Below are 22,605 nucleotides of genomic sequence, written 5' to 3' on the forward strand. Positions count from 1 at the left end.
ACATAAATTATCCCGGAGCCTATCGAACAACAAAAGATAGTTTTGTTTTCATTGTTCAAGGCTTATTTTTAAAATCCAGACTCCGTTGATAGAATTCTTTTTTTAAAAAAAATTCTCACTATTTATATGCAATTTTCAGTGGTAGCAATTCCTTTCCCAAACATTTTTTATGCATATTTACTTAGGGAAAGAGAAACCTTAGCACCCTTTGTCTGAAACAAGCCTTTCTGCTGTTACAAAATTTGATGGAGCCAGTATGTCCAAACTCATTTCAGCTATTTGTATCCTTATGACCAACCCACTCTGCCACTGATGAACAGCTGAGAGGCACTGACAAATGTGCAGATCAAATGTTCCCCTGGTGTAATAGTAATGTGCACAGCATAAATCAAAATCCATTTTTAATCCAGCTTCTACTCTATTGTAACCTAGAACTATGTCGCCTTCGGTCTGACCTAAGCGTAGTACACAAAATTATCTGCTACAACCTCCTACCTCTCAATGACTACTTTAGCTTCAACCACAATAATACACGGGCATGCAACAGATACAAACTCAAGGTAAATCGCTCCAAACTCGATTGCAGAAAATACGACTTCAGCAACAGAGTGATCAATGCCTGGAATGTGTTATCTGACTCTGTTGTTACATCCTCAAACCCCCATAACTGTAACCTTAAACTGTCTACTGTCAACCTCACCCCATTCCTAAGAGGTCTGTAAGGGGCGTGCATAAGCGGGCCTACCATCCCTAACCTACTGTCCCCATTTATTTGTACCCATTCCCTGTGTTCTTATTCATGTTTATTCTTATTCCTCTTATGTTGTACATGAGTGACATACTAACTAAATGAACAAACAAACTATTGTTGTACACGTTTTGTATTTCTATTGAGCTGGCTGGTGGATTTCTCTAATATTTTTCTTTTAAGCAGACATTCCATAAAAATCTTTTCTGCAAAGGGGTTTTGGGTAAATCATACTTTATTGTACTCAGCTTCACAAGGAGTTTGCACACTTTGGAAATCATGTCCTGTGGTTGCAGTTTCATAAAGCTGTGTCTTGCATAGCAGCGGTTCAATCATATCGGCACTCACATATTGCTATATAAAAGATTTCAAATGAACGCTCATTGGTTGGGAGTGGCTATGAACAAAAGTGCTGGAGAACAAAACTGAGTGTAATCCAATATTTGAGGGGCTAACACAAAGAGGAGGGGTTCAAATTATTCTCCAAAGCACCAGAGAGCAGGTCAAGAAACAATTGTTGGAAACTAATCAAGGAGAAAAGCAACCTGGAATTAAGGAGAAACTTCTTAACAGTGAGAACGATTAACCAGTGGAACAGCTGGCCTTCAGAAGTTGTGGGGGCTCCATCACTGGAGGATTTTAAGAAGAGACTGGATAGCCATTTGTCTGGAATGGTATAGGGTCTCCTGCTTTAGCAGGGGGTTGGACTAGAAGACCTCCCAGGTCCCTTCTACTCTACTCCACTCCACTCCACTGATTATCATGTAGTCTAGTCTGCTGTTTTGTGGTGAAATATAAGGTGCTTCCCTATCATTATTGTGGAAATAAATGTGTTAATCATGGGTGTGTCTGTGTGTCATTTTATCCTTTGCTTTTTTTTGTTGTTCAGTCGCTAAGTCCTGTCCGGCTCTTGGTGACCCCGTGGACCATAGCATATCATTCCCCCCTCCTCCACTGTCTCCCAGAATTTGCCCAGATTCATGTTCATTGCATCGATGACACTATCTAAACCATCTCATCTTCTTCTGTCCCCCTTTTTATTTTGCCGTCGGTCTTTCCCAGCATCATTGTCTTCTCCAAGAAGTCCTTTTTTCTCCTTGAGCTTCAGCTTCAGAATCTGCCCTTCCAAAAAACAATCTGGGTTGATTTCTTTTAGGATTGATTGATTTGATCTCCTTGCAGTCCAAAGGATTCTTAAAAGTCTTCTCCAACACCATAATTTGAAAGCATCAGTTCTTCGGTGCTCAGTCTGCCCTTGTGGTCCAACTCTCACAGCCATACATTACCATTGGGAAAACCAGAGCTTTGACTAGATGGACCTTTGTCGATATGGTGATGTCTCTGTTTTTTTCTCTTGGTTTGCCATGGCTTTCCTTCCAAGGATCATGTCATGGCTGCAGTCACCATCCTCAGTGATCTTGGGGCTCAAGAAAATAAAATCTGTCACTGCTTCCATTTCTTCCCCTTGTATTTCCCAGGAAGTGATGGGAGCGGATACCATGATCTTGCCTTAGATAGCAAGGTAGTTTTGGCCTCTCCTGCTGATCCAGTTTGGAATTGGGAGGAAAGGTTGATTGTCCAAATTCTTTCTGTCTTTTATTAAAACATTCTCAGAGACGCCTCCCATCCTGCTTACAATCCTATTGGACTCTTGTCTTCTGGCAGAAGATACAGAACAATTAAAATTCGGACCACACGTCTTCTGAATAGCTTTTATCCCAGAGCTATAATTGCACTCAACAATGAATTAAAGGGCCACCATCAGTGAGCTATTGGACAGCACTACTTGGTCTATTGTGTGGATGCTTGGGTGGTTTAGGGGTGGGGAATTTTTGGTGGGTGTGGGTGTGTTTGGGGATTGTCATGTTGGACCTGGTTTCTGGGTGTTATGTGAATTTTGTTGTATGGGTATATGGGGCATTCTATTCTATTCTATTCCATTCCATTCCATTCTTTAAATAACCCACCAATATATTATCTACCAGAGAGGTTGAAGGGAGATGGAGGGATGGAGGGAAATGGGCAGTTAAGAAATATGAGATAAATGATAGAGATAGAGATAGACAGAGATAGACAGACAGACATGAGAGAGAGAGGGATGGATGGATGGATGGATATAGTAGGAGAGAGGAGGAATTGGCATTAATTATTAGATTAGACTCAGGAAGCTCAAACTGCCCAAGGAGCTGCTGATTCAGTTCTACAGAGGAATTATTGAGTCTGTCATCTGCACCTCCATAACTGTCTGGTTTGGCTCTGCAACCCAACAAGACAGACACAAACTTCAGAGGATAATTAGAATTACAGAAAAAGCAATTACTCCCAACCTGCCTTCCATTGAGGACCTGTACAATGCAGAGTCAAAAAGAGGCCCGTGAAAATATTTACAGACCCCTCGCATCCTGGACATAGGAGTTTCAACTCCTACCCTCAAAATGACACTATAGGGGACTGTACACCAAGACAACTAGACACAAGAACAGTTTTTTCTCTGAACGTCATTGCTCTGCTAAACAAATAATTCCCTCACCACTGTCAAACTAATCACTAAGTCTGCATTACTCTTACTATTAGTCTTCTCATCGTTCCTATCACCCATCTCCTCCCACTTATGACTGCAGGACTGTAACTTTGTTGCTTGTATCCTTACGATTTATATGGATATTGATTGTTTCCTGATTGCTTATTTGTACCCTGTGACTATCATCAAGTGTTGTGTCTTAGGATTCTTGATGAATGTATCTTGTCTTTTTATCTACACTGAGAGCATCGGCACCAAAAACAAATTCCTTGTGTGCCCAATCATACTTGGCCAATAAAGAATTTTATTCTATTGTATTCTATTCTATTCTATTGTATTCTATTCTATTGTACTCTATTCTATTCTATTCTATTCTATTCTATTCTATTCTATTGTATTCTATTCTATTGTATTCTATTCTATTGTATTCTATTCTATGCTATGCTATGTTATGCGAACCAAAGACAAATTCCTTGTGTGCCCAATCACATTTGGCCAATAAAGAATTTTATTCTATGCTATTCTATTCTATGCTATTCTATTGTATTCTATTCTATGCTATGCTATGCTATGCACACCAAAGACAAATTCCTTGTGTGCCCAATCACATTTGGCCAATAAAGAATTCTATTCTATTCTTAAAAAAAGATGTGCAGCTCTTCCTTAGTGTGTGGCCATAATCTGTGCTACACGAACAGTTGTCTGATACCATCCATCATCTGAGATCGATTGTGAAATGATTATTCTTTGCCCCAGTCTATGTGCTGCTAGTTGAGTCAAAGTGATTTTATGACAAGCCATTTCTACAAAGCAACATATCCATTTTCTCCAGACAGAGTCCATGGGTTCTACCTCAGCCAAGCCCTTTAAAAACCAGAAGTATGAAGCCCTCAAGCGACAGTGCCTTAAAGAGAAGAAACTGTTCGAAGACCCTGAATTTCCTGCTTCTGACGTTTCCCTCTTTTATCTGAATCCACCACTAGCAAATGTGGAGTGGAAACGCCCACAGGTATGTGAGATCTCAGTCCAGTTGCCCCATTATTTCTAATTTTTTTTTAAAAGAACCTTGTTCTTGCTTATCTTTGCTAGGTGCCCAAGCTTTGTGCTTTCCCTTGCACACCTCGCCATCTGTAAACCCTAAACGTCTGAATCAGGTGAATGGTTTATCCTGTAGTAGGACAGATTTAGAAGTTGCTAAATAGCAGTATCAGTCCAAATGGAAATTCCAAAAAGGATTACTTATAGTTGTCTGGACAGTTGCAGAAAATGTATCCAGTACATTGGTTCAGAATTCAAAACCCAAATAAGTCCAGGTTTTGTACAGTGGCACCTCCGTATTCAGTTGCTTTAAAACTTGATGAATTTGACTAACTAATTCGGCTAACACATTTTGACATGAAAATTTTGTCTCAGTATTCGTCATTTGTTTGGTGCTCGATGTGCAGGCTAAAACTTGTTAGTGTCAGCTACTGGGTAACTCACTACCCCTTCTGGCCGAAACAAGTTAGTCACATGGTTTGTTTGGTACTTATCATTTTTAGTATTCGTCATGGTTCCCCAAATCAATTAACGATGAGTACTGATGTACCACTGCATAAGGTTCCATGGGCTAAAGGCAAAGGAGCAAAAACAGAGATCCAGGAGCAAAGATGGATTTGAAAGAGTCTCTAACTTTACCTGTAGCTTTGGAGCAGATATTTTGTCACCTCTCTAAAATTTAAATATGCTGGTGCTGCTTATATGGGCTGCCAATGAGTCCTTTGCTTTCCTAGAGATATTTCACAAGATATATTTCCAGAGGTATTTCACGAGAAGAGTCCTCCACTCCTCTGCTCGCAACAGAATCCCTTATGCCACCAGGCTTCAAATTTTGGGCTTAGACAACTGACAGTAGAACTATTCTGCCTTCGGTCTGACGTAAGCGTAGCACATAACATTATCTGCTACAATGTCCTACCTGTCAATGACTACTTCAGCTTCAACCGCAACAATGCACGAGCACACAATAGATACAAACTCAAGGTAAACCGCTCCAAACTCAATTGCAGAAAATACGACTTCAGCACCAGAGTGGTCAATGCCTGGAATGCTCTACCTGACTGTGGTTTCTTCCCCAGACCCCCAAAACTTTAACCTTAGACTGTCTACTGTTGACCTCACCCCATTCCTAAGAGGTCTGTAAGGGGTGTGGATAAGCACACCAACGTGCCTACCGTCCCTGTCCTAACAACCCCATTTATTTGTACCCATTTCATGTATTCAAAATCATGTTTATACTTATATCTGTTATCTAATACATGCTTGATGAAATAAATAAATAATAAATAATAAAAAATTAACAAATAGATTAGTGGGTACTAATTGTGACTTAACTCCCATGCTACAATCTGATTTATCTGGAACCAAGGAATTATCTTCCCTCAGGAAAGCACCTAATGAGTGATTATGACAGCCTCTGAGCTACTTATTATTGATGTATGTCTCCAGTGTTCACTCAATGAGTTTGATGATCAGATGAGTCTCCTTGATCCCATTTCAGGATTCCAATCCCACTCTAGTATTTTAACAGTTCACCGATATAAAGATGAGAGGTTAGGCTCGCTTGTTCCTCTCCGCTTTCTCCAGATCAGAAGCAGAAACACATACTGAGATTTTAGTAATCCAGATGGGAAATTGCCTGCTGCGTGCTTTGCTTTTCCAATTAAGACATAAAGCTGAATGCAAAAGCTAGTGGGAAAGGCTGGTTCAGATCAGAAACAGAAATGCAGTAAGCACAGATTTTCTTTCTTTCTTTTTTTAGATGGCATGTGTTATCCATCCCCACCAATCATTTTGATTCCCCGATTCTCTCTTAGACCGCTGTTTAGAAATTCCACATCTGATTATGCTTCAGTCTACAGCAGTGTTTCTCAACCTTGGCGACTTGAAGTCCTGTGGACTTCAAGTCGCCAAGGTTGAGAAACACTGGTCTACAGGAATGTCATTTTGGAAGGTTTGACTTCCCTATTGATATTTGGGGGCAAATAAAACATCAAAATACAAGTCACTTCTATGGGATATACAGTTTGGTATACAGGTAGTCCTCGACTTACAGTAGTGCATTTAGTGATAATTCAAAAATGTGCCTTATGACCGTTTTCACACTTACAAAATTGGCAGCATCTCTATCAGCATGATCTACATTCAGATGCTTGGCAGGTGGTTCATATTTATGATGGTGCAGTGTCCTGGGGCCATGTGACCCACTTTTGCGACCTTCTGACAAGCGAAGTCTATGGGGAACCCAGTTTCACTTAACAACCAGGTTACTAATTTAACAAATGCAATGATCCACTTAACAACTACGGCAAGAAAAGTTGTAAAACGAGGGAAATTCACTTAACGAATGTTTCACTTAGCAACATACATTTGTGGCTCCATTGGGGTCCTAACTTGGACTGGGGTTCAGCCAACTCATTTTATGCAATTTTTCCAGAGCAGGTTTTTTTTGGCAGTTTTCTTAAATTTTTAAAAAAGAGAAATGTGTTGCTCTTCTAGAACCAAGGAAGTGGGATTGGCCTTATTCAGGAAAATGTGCATGAAAATTTGACATTTTTCTTTAATAGCAAAACTGCCTGGTAAAGGTAAAGGGCCCCCTCGCACATATCGTTCCTGACTCTAGGATGCAGTGCTCATCTCTGTTTCAAAGCCAAAGAGCCAGCGCTGTCCAAAGATGTCTCTGTGATCATGTGGCCAGCATGACTAAACACTGAAGGCATATGGAACGCTGTTACCTTCCCACCAAAGGTGGTCCCTATTTTTCTACTTGCATTTTTGTGTTCTTTCGAGCTGCTCGGTTGGCAGAAGCTGGGACAAGGAACGGGGGCTGACTCCGTTACGCAGCGCTAGGTATTCGAAGTGCTGAACTGCCGACCTTTCTCATCAACAAGCTCAGCATCTTAGCCACTCAGCCCTTTTTGCTTCCATTTTCCGTATCCCTGATTTGCTTACAGCAACACTAACACTGATTCTCTTTTTAAACACTTTCTGGAATGATCACATGATGGGTACTTGCATGCTCAGTCCAAGAAGTGCTGAAAAAACAGAAGCAGTATTTAATGAGAATCCCAAATAATTGGAACCAGTCGGGGGTTGAAAGAGAGAAAGAGCCAAGAATTCTTTAAAAAAAAGACAAGCCAAAATATTTGCAATGGGAAAGACAAATACCGATTGGACTTTGATCTTTGCTAGCATTCATCCTACACCAAGAATTCACTGGGAATCAAACAGCTATATCTGTTATCAGCAGGCATAATTCTTCTACGTTTCTGATCAGCCCATGTTTTAAAAATGCTTCCCACCTTGATAATGTATTCTTCACCCTCAGCTAACTAAGGAGGGGTGAAAAAAATATATTTTTCTATCTAGTTATCTGGTTTGCATCTCCTAGACCTACAGGGGAAAAATGAACATTTGGCTTGGCTTAAAAACTTTATGTATGCCTTTCATCATACAGAAAAGGGTTCATGTATTTTTGCTTTATAGCATCCTCGGAACCAATGGTGAAATTCAATTTTTTTTACTACTGGTTCTGTGGGCATGGCAGGGGAAGGATACTGCAAAATCCCTATTCCCTTTCCAATCCAGGGGAAGGATACTGCAAAATCCCCATTCCCTCCTGATCAGCTGGGACTTGGGAGGCAGAGAATAGATGGGGTGAGGCCAGCCAGAGGTGATATTTGCCGGTTCTCCAAATGACTCAAAATTCCTGCTACCAGTTCTCCCGAACCTGTCAGAATCTGCTGGATTTCACCCCTGCTCAGAACCCTGTTACCTTTGTCTCTTTCATTATCCTATTTATTAAAAACAAAGGGAAACTCAGATTTTCTAATCATTTACAAGTAGAATTGTACATCCACAACTGAACCCAAAATTTCCATTGCTAAACCAGACTGGTTAAATGAATTTTTCTGACCTTTCTTGCTGCCGTTGTTAAGTGGATAATTGCATTTGTTAAGTTAGTGACATGGTTGTTAAGTGAATTTGGATTTGCCATGGACTTTGCTTATCAAAAGGTCGCAAAAGATGACCACATGATGCAGGGATACTGCAACGGTCATAAATATGAGTCACTTGCCAGTGTCTGAATTTTGATCAAATGACCGTGGGGAAGCTACGACGAAGAAAGTGCGGAAATGATCCTAAGTCACTTTTTTCAGTGCCATTGTAACTTTGAATGGCCATTAAACAAACTGTTGTAAGTTGAGGACTACCTCTACTTGGATTTCCCAGTTTTCCCCAGTATCATTTCTAGCCTATTATAAGTTGGATTGTCTTGCTTATGTAGAGTATGACTGTGTGTTTTGGTTTTCAGAAAGCTGTCCTTTCTTTGCTAAATCTATCAAACCAATCTATCAAGGAGAGTTACTTATAGGCTCTGCCCTATTTACTCATCTGCACTTAATTTAATTGTTGATTCAACTCAGATTGTAACTGCCGGTGAACAACATGGTATAATTGATTTTGTTTGTAGACCAGGCAGTTTCTGGAATTAGAACAAAGGGAGAAGTTTTTATTTCCACATTTTGACTCTAAACCCTCAAAACATTTATTGTCCTGTGGGTTTAACTTGCTCAAATTTGGGGAAAACAAGACAAATTTATGAAATCATGTCCAGAAATAGAGTACAAGACTAGGAACATTACTCTCTGGGCTCCCACAAATATGAGCCAGCTGTGGGCTGCAGCTACCAAAAAAAACCCCATGCAATCCTAGGCTGCATTAACAGAGGGATAGAATCAAGACCCTGTGAAGTGTTAATACTGCATTTATAATGCCTTGGTAAAACTACGTGTGGAATACTGCATCCAGTTTTGGTGGCCACAATATAAAAAAAGATGTTGAGACTCTGGAAAGAGTGCAGGGAAGAGCAACGAAGATGATTAGGGGACTGGACGCTAAAGCATATGAAGAACAATTGCAGGAAATGGGTATGTCTTGTCTAGAGACTAGGGTTGACCTGATAGCAGTGCTCCAATATTTGAGGGGCTGCCACAAAGAAGGGTTATTCTCCAAAACACCAGAAGGCAGGACAAGAAGCAATAGATGGAAATTAACCAAGGAGAGAAGCAACCTAGAACTAAAGAGAAATCTCCTGATAGGGAGAACAATTAGCCAGTGGGATGTCTTGCCTTCAAAAGTTGTGGGTACTCCATCACTGGAGGCTTTTAAGAAGAGATTGGACAGCCATTTATCCAGAATGATACAGGGTCTCCTGCTTGAGCGGGGGGGGGGGGAACTAGAAGATCTCCAAGGTCCCTTCCAATTCTGTTATTCTGTTATATTCTGTTACTAGCTAATGGCCCAGTGCTGCCTGGGTATTTTTTCATCCTAATCCCCCCTGCCACCCGCACATGTGTACACAAACTCCTCTGAGGTCTCCCTGCAACCTCCTGAGAGCCAAAATGGGCTACGGGAGGGCCGTGCTTCCCCCCCCCCTTGCCCCATTTTTAGCCTAGTACACCTCCCGGCAGCCAACATGGGCCACAGGGGGCTCTTGTCACATCCCCCCTACACTCCCTCTGCACATGCACAGCAGAGAACCGAATATCAGCTGGCTGGCAGGAGGTGCACGCCCATGCGTGGTGGAGCTGAGCTGAGCTCTTTGTGCCACCTGTGTGTCAGGACACACACACAGAGACACACTGAGGAGTGTTAGGGGTGTCTTACCCCTGCAGTATTCCCCCTCCCTCGGAGAGTAAGTCATCTGCGTACCAAGTTGGATTGAAATTGCTTGAGGAATTCCAGAGTTATGCTGGAAGAAACAAACAAACAAACAAACAAACAAACATACATACATACATACATACATACATACATACATCCAACCTTTTTAGACAGACAGACAGACAGACAGACAGACAGACAGACAGAAAATTGCAGCTACTTGTTCTGTTCCTGCATATCTTTTGATACGTGTTTTGGGTAAAATAAAATCTTGAAGAATTTGCAGTTTTGGACATTTCAATGTTTTTGATTGTGGCTCCAGACATGTTTACTCATCTAGATAGTTTCATTGAGTGTCCTCCTTTTGTACCTTATAAAATTTAATTTATTGCTGCCTATTTATAAAGTTTATATGCTCATCATGTGTGCATTTAACATACTAATTGAATTGGCATGTGTCAGAAACCACTTCTACATTGCTGCCAAATGTCATTCCTTCTTTGGATGAATCTTTGCTTAAACAGAAAAGAAAGCAACTCTTGACATAGGGCTCCAAAAGAACCATCCAAAACACATTTACCAGATGAAGTTGAAGCTGAGCCAAGCACCAATCCTAGATAAGCGGAATTTAATAAGTAAAAACAGTCAAGAGGTCACCAGTCTTCCCTGCATCCAGAGGAATGCAAATACACGAACGGTTGTTTTGAAATTAAGCAATTTTGTAAAAGATGCTACCTTATAAATAGCATCTTATTTAATGAAGCCCAGTGCTAAATATTCACACACATATAGCAATAGCACTTAGACTTATATACCGCTTCATAGTGCTTTTACAGTCCTCTCTAAGCAGTTTACAGAGTCAGCCTATGGCCCCCAACAATCTGGGTCCTCATTTTACCCACCTTGGAAGGATGGAAGGCTGAGTCAACCATGAGCTGGTGAGATTTGAACTGCCGAATTGCAGTTAGCAGTCAGCTGAAGTAGTCTGCAATACTGCACTCTAACCATTGCACCACCTCGGCTCTATATATACTTCCCTGGTTGAAAGATGCTTAAAATTCTTCATTCTTAAAGTCGTTTGCTTTCTTCACATCCAATTTTTCCAACAAACAGATTTTCTTCACTACCAGTTTGGTAGCGGGAGTGCATGCGGTCCGTGATGATGTCTGGGTGGGTGGGTGGAGCCTCGCACCGCTACTGGTTTGCCTGAAACAGCAGAATACCACCTCTGATCTGCCTCTACCTAGGATCAAACTCCCAACCTTCTGATTGTGAGACGAGAGCTCCACCTCTAGGCCACAGCAGCAGGTGCAACACCTCATACGTAGTAGTGAATTGATCTGATCTCCATGGAAACATTTTCTAATTGCTCACTTAGACATTGTGGAGATTCCAGTTAGTTAAGATACCTTAATTAATTCTGCTTGATTTGGTTTTATTTTGGTTCAGTTACTTTTGGTTTGGTTTGATTTGATACTATTAGATTTTTTTTTTCCAAACTGGCAGGCTGGAACAATTATAGAACCAAGTTGACCTGTTATTCTGATTTTCTGCCTATTCAGCAGATTTGTAGAGTTAATCAAGGTCCACCGTTTCTCTCCAAGGGGATCTTCTAACAGCTACATGACCAATTTTGTCCTCTTTATATTAGGAAGAATTGTGCATACTGACTATGACATGGTAGAAATGGGAGAATAAAATAATTGTCTATTTTTAGCTGAAAGAGGCAGAAAAAACTTGCAAACTTTTTTTTAAAATGAGTAACATAAGAAAACAAGATAGGGCAGGGGGAATCTATCCATCAGGAGAGGACTCATTATCTGAGGAGCAGGAAGGTCTCCATGGTTACCAGATTTTAGCACCACTGTTGATAACGGCAAGGGGGGTGGGGGTCTCAAGCACCAAGTCATCCCAACCCTGCCCTGTAAGACCCACCATCACTAAAGGAAAAATGAAGTTTCATCTGTTGTAAATGGTGTTCATTAGTAACTTCTACTCAACGTAATTGTTTCTTGCAAAGGGTTTACATGAGTTCCTTATTAGACAGATTGCAAAATACTGATGTACCCTATACAAGGACAAAATCCAGATGTGACCTGAATATTTGTCCTAATTTAACATTTTCATTCAGCTGCTTTCTTTGGGAAGGGCAGAAGCATGCCTATAGAGGAAAGGTATATTTTAGTGAATTTCCTTACAGAACTGAGGCTAAATTCTACAAATTGATGAACATCATAACGATGATGTGCTTTTGTGACTGCTTTGCAAAATACCACAAACCGCAACATATTTTTTAAAAAATAAATATAAAAATGCATGGAAAATGTGCTTGTTAAAAAGATGTTTGTTCCCCCCCCCCCTTTCAAAAAAAGGAACAATGGAAGTGTTTAATGGGACTAAATTCCCAGAGGATACTTCTTGCTTACAGTACTGGATGTCTGTTTTTTCTTAATAATCAAAAAAAGCTTTCAAAACTATCTCCCTGTCCAATATAATTGATTCATAAAACCAAATTGAAAACTTCAAAAAAAGGGCAGGGCTTCTATCACATCATGATTTTTTGACCTACACATCAACAGGGTTTTTCCTATCCAAGATTCTCTTCTAACCATCTTAACAGTAAAGGTAAAGGTTCCCCTTGCACATATGTGCTACTCGTTCCTGACTCTAGGGGGCAATGCTCATCTCCATTTCAAAGCCAAAGAGCCAGCGCTGTCCAAAGATGTCTCTGTGGTCATGTGGCTGGCATGACTCAACACTGAAGGCGCACGGAATGCTGTTACCTTCCCATCAAAGGTGGTTCCTATTTTTCTACTTGCATTTTTATGTGCTTTTGAACTGCTAGGTTGGCAGAAGCTGCGATAAGTAACTGGAGCTCTCTCTGTTATGTGGTGCTAGGGATTTGAACTGCCGACCTTGCTGATTGACAAACTCTATGTCTTAGCCACTGAGCCACCGTGTCCCCATCTTAGGGAGCATCTATTTTCAGAGAACCCAGCTGCCCTCACTATAGAAAAAGCTTACAAGCCACTTAGGGTGGCTGAATAAACTTCTCCCAGAGGGTGTAGAGATTATTCAGGGGCAGTGGGAGATAACTCGAGTTGAATTCCCATATTTGGGAGGAATCAGGCTGGAGAAAAAACAATCCAATGTGTAGAACACAATGAAAGATTAGAACCAGTGCAGAGGTCTCGTCAGCTGAGCTCAGATCAACTTTTCTGTAGAAATCGGTTATTATCAATGTCTCCTCCTCATCCTAAAACACATCTATGGAGTTCTTCTGGTTGAATGGAAAATGTTAAATGTCTCCTCAGCTGGGGAGACTAAAGGAAGACAACCCCCCCCACACCATTCAGAGGTGCATGTGGCATACAAAGGCAGAAGGTTAAGGATGGGTTGCCATGGAAACTGCATCTCGCAATGGCAGCAGCGGGCCATAAATATGCCGTTGTAATGCAATCAGAATGACATTAGACAGGGAGACCCGCAGAGATGGAGTCACAATAAAGGCAAACAAAAGCTATACGGATTTAATTGCAGAATTAGCAGACAGCCCTTGGATCTGGTGTTCTGCCTTCACCGGTTTTGCCCTTGGGACTGCACTGATTTTGCTTCGTTCTGGGTTAAAAATGTCCTATGAGCCCATATTAAAACATTCAAACACATTCAAATGAACAGTCAGTGACCCTGGAGGTGGCCACCTTTCTCTGGATTGGGGGAGCTAAGCAAGGTTGGGGCACCATAAAATCCATCGGCGTAAGTTAGATTTTTTTCAGGGAGTGGATGTATGCGATTAGCGGTTTTATGATATTACTATGCCGTGACCACTTGTGACCCAGAGTCTCTTGGATAGATGGGTGGCCATAAAGATGGATAAACAGTCATGGCAACTAGCTACCAAAAGGGGGACTATTGCAAAAGAGCTTGGGAGGGTGGGGAGCATGAGAAAGATAACTTAATTATCCTAGAGGTAAGTTGAGCTGGAGAATGGTTTTGACATTCAAGATTCTTCTACAATTTCAACTAGCAATGAAATTATTTCAACAGGGAAGTTGAGGGGGTGTTATTTATTTGTTATTTGCTGCCTGTCCTGCTGTGCAGCTACTTTTGATGGCTTATAACAGGGAGGGCTAACCTTTTTCTCATTGTGTGCCGAAATTGCACGTGCCTGTGCCCACATCCATAATGCAATGTGCCCCACCTTCTGCACATCTGTGCATGCTCCCCACACTCCCCCACGCATGTGCACGCCCCCTGCTCTCGCCCTCCACTTGCATGTGACATACACACACCCTTTGTGCCCTGTTTTGGGCCTAGCAGACGTCCCTGAAGCCTCCTGTAACCAAAAATGGGCCGCTGGGGGTATCACACCCCCACGCTCCCCCCACCCCCTTGCATGCGTGTGCACCCCCCTGCACATGCACGTGGGTCTCCCAAAAATCAGAGACCCAAAAATTAGCTGGCCAGCGGGTGGTGCATGCCCATGCGCTGTGGAGCTGAGCTGGGTGATGGCTCAGGGAGAGGGCAGGTGGCCATAGGTTTGCCATCACGGGTATTATAATAATACAAAGGAAGCAAAATGAAAGGAGAGTATCCTGGAAACAGGATAACATTCCATCTGATATAATGGTAATAAAAAAAGGTGCTTGATTGTGCTGAGATAGACAGGTTAACCATGGAATTAAAAGATAGAGAAGAAACAGACTATTATATGATTTTTAATATATGGTATAATTGGCTAGAAAATAGATGTAAAGAACGTACATAAAGATTATTTAAGAGGTATACTAAAATGGAAATATTGTATATATTTGTAAATATTGATATACATTTAGATTAAAGGGTATCATGTACATATATGAATACTTATAATATATAGAATAGTGATGTATACAATTGAAATGGAAATAGCTGGAACGCTATTAAAAGTGGAAATGTGGTGTAAAAGTTGAAATATTTCAAAAATGACATTTAATTTTTATTTCAGGCCCATCCACTACATTTTGGTTTCACTGGGTCTGGAAAAAGTTACATAATTTTAACTTACACAGCAGATTAATATGGAACGGGTGGAGGGAGATACTCAGGGTTCTTGCCCCAACCTTCTCCTCCTCATCATCATTATTAAGGATGATGCAAAAAAAACACATGACTGATTATCTCTGGAAAATGGCAAAACACTCTACAAGTATGTTACAGATTTCCAAATGTCCATCAACATCTTTAGACACAACTAAGACCCTGGTTATTGTTGGGCTACATTTCCTAAGTTAGTCATATGAAAAGATCCGGTTTGATTACAAGTTGGAAGCTGTAATCCTCTGAGGAATGTTTGCTGTCTTCGGTTTATCCTAGGGATATTTTGTCTGCGTCTGTTCCCCTTGGACCCTGTTAAGCAAGATTTAGCCAGCCAGTTTTATGACCTAGGAAGCGAGTTACCCAAATCACCAAAGTAAAACATGTCAATTCCCAACTATTTTTGACGGTCAGCCTCTTCCAAGAGTCTTAATGTCTGGAGGATGTTCATAACTCATACAGTTCTTATCTCCCCAAAGAACAAGATGGTTTTTTTTTAAAAAAGAATGTGTTGGCTTCCTTCAGTAGACCACCATCAAGATCAGATTGCTGTTGAGCAATGAACTTCATTCCACTGTGTGCAAAATTCATCTGTCTTGTTTTCAAATGACCTTTTCCTTTCTTTTATGGAAAAAGTAAATGATTCACAAAAGTTCTCCAAACCTAAACAAGACTCTGTATAGCCACAGGAAGGCATCTGCAATATTCCAGGGTTTGTTGGATCCCATCAACTTATCGTGGGCCACGCTACCTAGAATTCCTAGAAGAGACAATGCTCCAGTATCCGATAAGCCAGGGGATATCCCTCCCTCCCATACAATCACTTAATAGAATAACTAGAGATCTGCTCCTACATTAGGTATTAGGTATTTAATAAATTTATAGGCCGCCCAATCCTGAAGGACTCTGGGCGGCTTACAGAATACATTTTTAAAAGAAATAAAGAATTAAAAAAAAAACAGAGAAAAACAGATTAAAAGATCAAATAAGTCTTTTACAAGACTTATTTGAATCTCAATCCAAACTGCGCATGAAGTGTTTTCTGTGAGGAAAGCGCGGCGTGTTTGTTTGTTTTTTGCTGCCTTCAAGTCAGTGTTGACTCCTGGTGACTGCCTGGACAAATATCTAGTTTTTTTGGTAATGTTTTTGAAAATGGTTTGCCATTGCCTCCTTCCTAGGGTTGAAAGAAAGGGACTGGCCCAAGGTCATCCAACTGACTTTGTGCCTAAAACAGGAGTAGAAGTCACAGTCTTAATTTCTAGTTTGGTACCTTAACTATACCAAACTGTCTCTCATCTTCTATGTGTATTCAATGTTTTCCCCTAAATGTGAAGCTTAACATCTGGTTCCTTTCAGCCCTATATATCAACATGTCTAGATTAGATTCTTATTTCATTGTGTTGTTTTGACATCTCAGTTTGATGACACTAATAATTTGATTATCAGTCATCAGTTCTATCATGAGGTTCATTAATAAAAATGTTGAATAAAACAAGCCCAGTGAATGATTCCTGTGAGACCTATGAGATATTGTTCTCCAACTTGATGCAACAGAGCCGTTAATGCAAATTCTTTGGAACTCAGAATGTCCACTCCATTATCATCCCTCAAATGTTAACTTTTTAGAAATGCAGATCTTTGTTTTTAAGAAAAAGAAATGGCTGGGTGAAATGGCTAAAAACACAAATGTGCATCATATCTGCAAAAAGATTCCAAACGCAACATCTGCCCAATTTTATGCAAATGGAGCGCAGGATTTGGCTGTTACAAAGACAATTTGCCTCATGCTTCCTGCATGAACAATTTATGATGTCTCCAGTGGTCTTGCCAGTTGGAGCTACTGGAAGTTGCAGTTCAACATCTGGAAAATCAAGATTTTCCTCATTTCTAAACAGAATTCTAGTTGTTGAGATTTGGATCTATGGAAGGTAGTTCTGGACTCTGCTGGAAATGTTCATTAGTAGAAAAAAGTTTTTCCCCTAGCAATAGCTAATAATTTCAACATCTACAGTATTTTTCGGAGTATAAGATGCACCTTTTCCCCCCTAAAAGAGGGTGGAAATGTTGGTGCGTCTTATACACTGAATACAGCCATTTCAGCCTCCCGAAGCCCCACCCCCGCATCCCATTTTTGCAAAAAAAAACAGGCCATTTTTCACAAAAACAGAAGAATTTTTGTCTTCCCCCAGCCCCCAGAAGCACTCTGCATGCTTCAGCATGGAGGAAGGCAAAAATGCCCCATTTTTGTGAAAAACTGCCCATTTTCTGCCCGTTGTTTTTTTTTTTGGCAAAAATGGCGTTTTTGCCTTCCCCCAGTTCTGCTGAAGCCTGCAGAGTGCTCCTGGAGTCCAGGGAGGATGAAAACCTTTTTTCTTACTTACCTCTTCGAAATCATGGTGCGTCTTATACACCGGTGCGTCTTATAGGCCGAAAAATATGGTAATAAGTTGTTGTCTTGTAAATAAATTTAACATGATGTTAGTGTCAAGGATTTCTGTGTTATTTTCATTTTTTCCTGTACAAGCATAGCGCTAGAGTGGACTTAGATGAAATTTGCAAAGCGCGCACGCAGCAAACCACTGCAACCTTGCACTGAAGTGATAACATGGATTTAGTGTCCCCTGATAAAGAGAAAAGGTTACACTCCATCCTTCAGTGCAGGAAAACTCCTGGCACATTTCATACACACACAAATAGACAAATTAGGGATTATTTTGTCATCTGGATAAAAATTGATGTCTGTTCATCTGGATGTATTAATTGGCCACTCTGTGCTGTGTGGGGCTGTTGAGTGACCAAAGTCGGTATTATTTGCATCAGGGGTGGGTTCCTGCCAGTTCTAACCTCTTCTATAGAAGAGGGTCCACAAATCTACCATGCTGTTTAGAACCGGTTCCAGCTCCCTCCCCCCGCCTGTCCGCACCATGCTTGCCCTGCCTGCTGCTCACTGATTGGCTGGCTCACCAATTGCCCCACCCACCTCTAAGAGTCCTATCTAAACCTTAAAGTCTTAAAGCTGTCAAGTTTGAACACCCCTGGTTTTTTTTTTCTAAAGGTTTAGAAAATAAACAATTAAGATACAACAACAGTCGCAACTTCGAATGGGGCTGGAAATTCATCAGCCCCAGGCCTGCCGGAACAACCAGGTCTTAGTGACTTTGCGGAAAGCCAGAAGGGTGGTGAGGGTCCGGATCTCAACAGGGAGATCGTTCCAGAGGGCCGGAGCAGCCACAGAGAAGGCCCTCCCCCGGGGAGTTGCCAGTCGACACTGGCTGGCAGATGGGGTTCGGAGGAGGCCTAATCTGTGGGATCTGATAGGTCTTAGGGAGGTAATTGGTAAAAAAAGCTGTCAAGTTTGAACACCCCTGGGGATCTTTTTTTCTAAAGGGTTAGGGGTGCAAGGGTCTTGTAACTTGACAACTTTAAGACTTGCGTGCTTCAAATGCCAGAGTTTCTGAGCCAACATTTTGGTTGCTAAGCAAGAGCGTTGTTAAATGAGTTTCACGACATTTTACAAGTTGGCCATGCCCACCCAGTCACATGGCTGCCAAGCCACTCCCACTTGGTCACATGGCTGCCAAGCCACTCCCACCCAGTCACATGGCTGGCAAGCCACTCCCACAAAGCAGGCCACACCTACAGAAGAGGTTCTAAAAAAATTTGAAACCCACCACTGTTTTGCACTAACAAAAGTGCAGAGAAGAGTTTTTCCCATATTCTGCCTTTTTAGTATATCCCAAAATATTTCATTTTTCTAGGAGAGGGGTGGGTTTTAACTTCCAACAATTCTATTCTACTCTACTCCCTGTATTGAAACACTGGGTCTTACGGTGAGAAAGCATTACTCCTCTGATCCAGCTAGACAGCCGCATGGTTGCCAGCCCTCCTAGTATATAGAAGTCATCCATAAGTCAAAGCAAGTCTCCTAATTTCACCATTGACTGCTTTTTTGCTCTTGGGCACTTTCCACGTGGATTAGTAAAAGGAGGTGTGAGATGGTCTAAGGAAGAGAGCAAGAAAATAAAAGAGGCAATACTTTGAAAGCTTACAATAAACTCATACCAACATTAAACCAAACAGATTTAATTATTTGTTTTGAAAATCCTCTTTCTCTATTTTTTTTTTTTACAATGGCTCAGATCCAAGAGCATCGGAGAAAACCTTGCAAAAATACGGTGAATCTCTTTTCTATATCTTCTCCTTTGGAAATTCACAGCAAAGCCATTTGTAGTTTAGTTTGTTTTTGGTTTTTATTCCCAGTCCAGCCGAGCCCCGGGATTCTTTTTTTATTTTCTGCAAGCAAATTAGGAAGACATCCATGCCGAACTATTAGTGAGGAACACAGCGTGGTCTCCAAGTTGACAGATGGCAAACCCTGTGATAAGAGTCCAGAAGCCAGTTTCGACACACCAAGCTAGTCAGCATGAAAGAATTCATAACTTTTTAGATCACACTCGCATCTGCGATCATGGGTTGTTTTCATCCAAAGTCTTACTTGTCATCATTGCGACTTTTATCTCTGATTGTGATTGGGGAAGGAAAGATTGAAAAATCTCCATGCACAAATCTCCGTTACTAACTTAACTACAGCGATTCATTTAACAACTGGAGCACGAAAGATTGTAAAGTGGGGCAAAACTCACTTAACGAAAGAAATTTGGGGCTCAATTGTGGTTGTAAGTCAAGGACTACCTTTCTACATACTGTGCATTTGTATGTATTCTCTCTCTTTCCCCACCCCCTTCCTACCGGAAGTAAAGAGACTAAAAAAATTGCACAGAATTCTCATAAAAAGATGCAAATACTGAATCAGAAGATATACATGCTGCTGCAGAAGAGATGCGTGCTAGTTTATGGACATGTGTTTCATGTTTATTTTTCTGTGCTTGATCATTGCAACCTCCCTTAAATAATGCATGCACCTTAGCAAATTATTAAAATCATCTTCAGTAAAGTTAATGTATTATAATATAAGCTGAAAAACTGGGCAGGGGAGAGAGTGTTTGTGTTAATCGGTCTTTTATGTAGAACCAGTGAACAGAGAATAATCTTTCGATGCCAAATTATGCTGCTTGCTTTTCTGAGAGCAGTCAATTAAAGGATTTAATTTTAAGAAGAGGGAGAACAATGCTGTGATTCAAACTATTTGCGACCTTACGTTCCCAAAGAAATCTAGCGTTGACTTGATTCTTGAGGCTGCTTTTGCAACATGGAGAAATATCAAACAATCACAAAGCTTCTAAAATTTGGCCCCGTAAAAATTTGACATGGTTTTGATTAATTCCTGTTGCCTTGAAAAAAAACAGCCTGGAAGAACAAATTGGAAACATGCCAAGACAGCTGGAAGCTTTTAAATATTACAGACTTTTGTGGGTTTTGCACCATTTCACTGCCCTTTAAAACCAAGTGAGCAAAATCTTTTTCCACACTTCAGTTCAACTTCCGGATGTATGGATTGATCCAGCCAAAACCTGCTATTCTTCTTACATTCTTAGTGAATCTAATTCGATTTTTTCCTGTTTCTACTATCTTATGTGGCTTCAGATTCTAGAACTAAGAATTAAAAAGTCATATTTTCCTGAAAGATGTCCTAATAACAAATGTTGGCTGAAATCACATATCAATCCAAATTATGGTTTCCTTTAATTATGGTTTGTTGAACAAATTTGATTTAACAAATAATACTTAATCATAGCTTTGGTTTATACAGATAGTCATCAATTTACGACCATTCATTTAATGAACATTTGATGTTACAATGACAGTGAAAAAAGTGACTTATAGCTCCTCACACTTATGATGATCACAGCATTCCCATGATCATGATTTGCATGTGTGGTAATCAGCATGTATTTATGATGATTGCAGCATCTCTGGGTCATATCACTGTATGTGACCTTCCTGGCCAGTTTCTGGCAAGAGAAGGAAGGGAGGGAGAGAGGAAGAAAGGGAGGAAAGACAAAGCAGAGAGAGGGAAGGAAGAGAGGAAGAAGGAAGGAAGGAGGAAAAAGAGGGAGGGAGGAAAGAAATGGAAAGGGGGAGGGAGGAAAGAAGGAAAGCATAATGAAAGAGGGAAGTAGGAAGGAAGGTAAAACAAAGCAGGAGAGAGAAAAGGAAGGAAGGAAGGAAGGAAGGAAGGAAGGAAGGAAGGAAGGAAGGCAGGCCAAGTCAATGGGGAAAGATGGAAGGAAGGATGGATGGATGGATCTCTTTCTCAGAGATCTTGTGGTTCCCACTTTTATGTCATTTAGGAAACTGTTGGCTTAAAGATGGATGGATTGAAAAGCCTCTTTTTGTCCTTTTGCTAGCTTTGTTTTTGTTTTGATTACTTTGCTCTTCTGCTCTGCTATATCTTTTATATGTTTATGTATGACATTGTATTGATGGCACTTAATCAAAAATATGAGCTGAACCAAAAAAAAGGGCACAAAGATGGAGCTCCTTGCTTGTTATTTCTCCTTCTAATGCTCCTGGTGACCAAACTGATAAGAAGAACTGTTTTGGATCTTCCCCTCAAATATACTTAATCCAGCTATTTAGCCTGTAATTATTTAAAGCAAGGATAACTCAATTTTGACAGTGTAATCTTGGGGGCCCAAGGCTGATATCCTGCCACATTCTAAACCCTTAATTCTACCCCTTCCAATTTTGGGGGGAACATTCGAAAATAGATTGCCTCTCCACATAGGGACAGAATCAAACAGGGTGTCTGGGAATCGGCAAGATATCTAAATGATCTGATCTTCCCAAAACAAAGAATAGCTTTCTTCAGAGCCAGATTTAACATTCTTCCCTCAGGCAGGTGTAAGAGAACTCCAATAGCAGAACGATTATGTTATATGCAGTAAAGGAGAAGTTGAAGATATCTCACATGTTTTATTGTACTGTGAGTTATACAGAGTTCATAGGTCAGCATATATTCTCTCCTTTGCTAGGGAGGGCAGACAATTTTTATGTAGGCTTTCTCCTCCAGGACTCCAACCCGTCTACCATGCATGCAGTGGCAAAATTCTGTGTTGCTGCTATGTCCACCAGAAAAAAAAATGGTTACAGTATTAGAGCCATCAACTTGTACCAATTTTTTGGAGACATCTCTAACGATTTTTGGAACATTATATTTACTCACATACTTATCGGCTTTTCACCTACGTAAACTAGGGAGTGACTCTTAACAGTTTGAGAACATGTATTTTCTTAACAGGGATGTTATTATCCACTATTAATGCCAGTACTTTTTTTTTAATCTATTGTAAAAAGTGATGTCTATTGCTGGTCTATGACCGTAATCAAGATACATATTCTATTCTTTACAGATAAAAGGTCAGGTCTAACTAGAGACTGGTGTTCCTTAAAAATCCAGTAGAAAGGAAACTGGGTCATATTTTTATTTATACAACATCTGCTGGGAAATTAAGCTTGCAAGTATTTTGAACGTCAGTCAAATTCTTACTGTTGTGCTTTGAGCATCCTCTTTTCACAATATATATTAAATCTTATGTAACTGCGGAAAGGAGGAAAAGGCGATGTAATTTTGGTCCTGTTTGTATTTGCTTTG

The 22,605-nt window shown here is 40.6% G+C and overlaps 1 protein-coding gene across 5 annotated transcripts in view; it reads left to right on the plus strand.

Annotated features, from left to right (window-relative positions):
* The window catches only part of CAPN6 (calpain 6), a 108,545-nt gene that overhangs the window by 11,021 nt on the left and 74,919 nt on the right, over positions 1 to 22,605 (plus strand). For 4 of the 5 annotated variants that reach the window (XM_032227400.1, XM_032227399.1, XM_032227397.1 and 1 more), the window contains exon 2: positions 4,102 to 4,278. In XM_032227400.1, the coding sequence (XP_032083291.1) occupies positions 4,111 to 4,278 (168 nt within the window). In that variant the 5' untranslated portion in view covers positions 4,102 to 4,110. The remainder of the gene's footprint in view (positions 1 to 4,101; positions 4,279 to 22,605) is intronic. The other variant, XM_032227398.1, reaches the window with a different exon arrangement.

The sequence above is a fragment of the Thamnophis elegans genome, chromosome 12, assembly GCF_009769535.1.
Source record: "Thamnophis elegans isolate rThaEle1 chromosome 12, rThaEle1.pri, whole genome shotgun sequence".
NCBI classification, from domain to species: domain Eukaryota; kingdom Metazoa; phylum Chordata; class Lepidosauria; order Squamata; family Colubridae; genus Thamnophis; species Thamnophis elegans.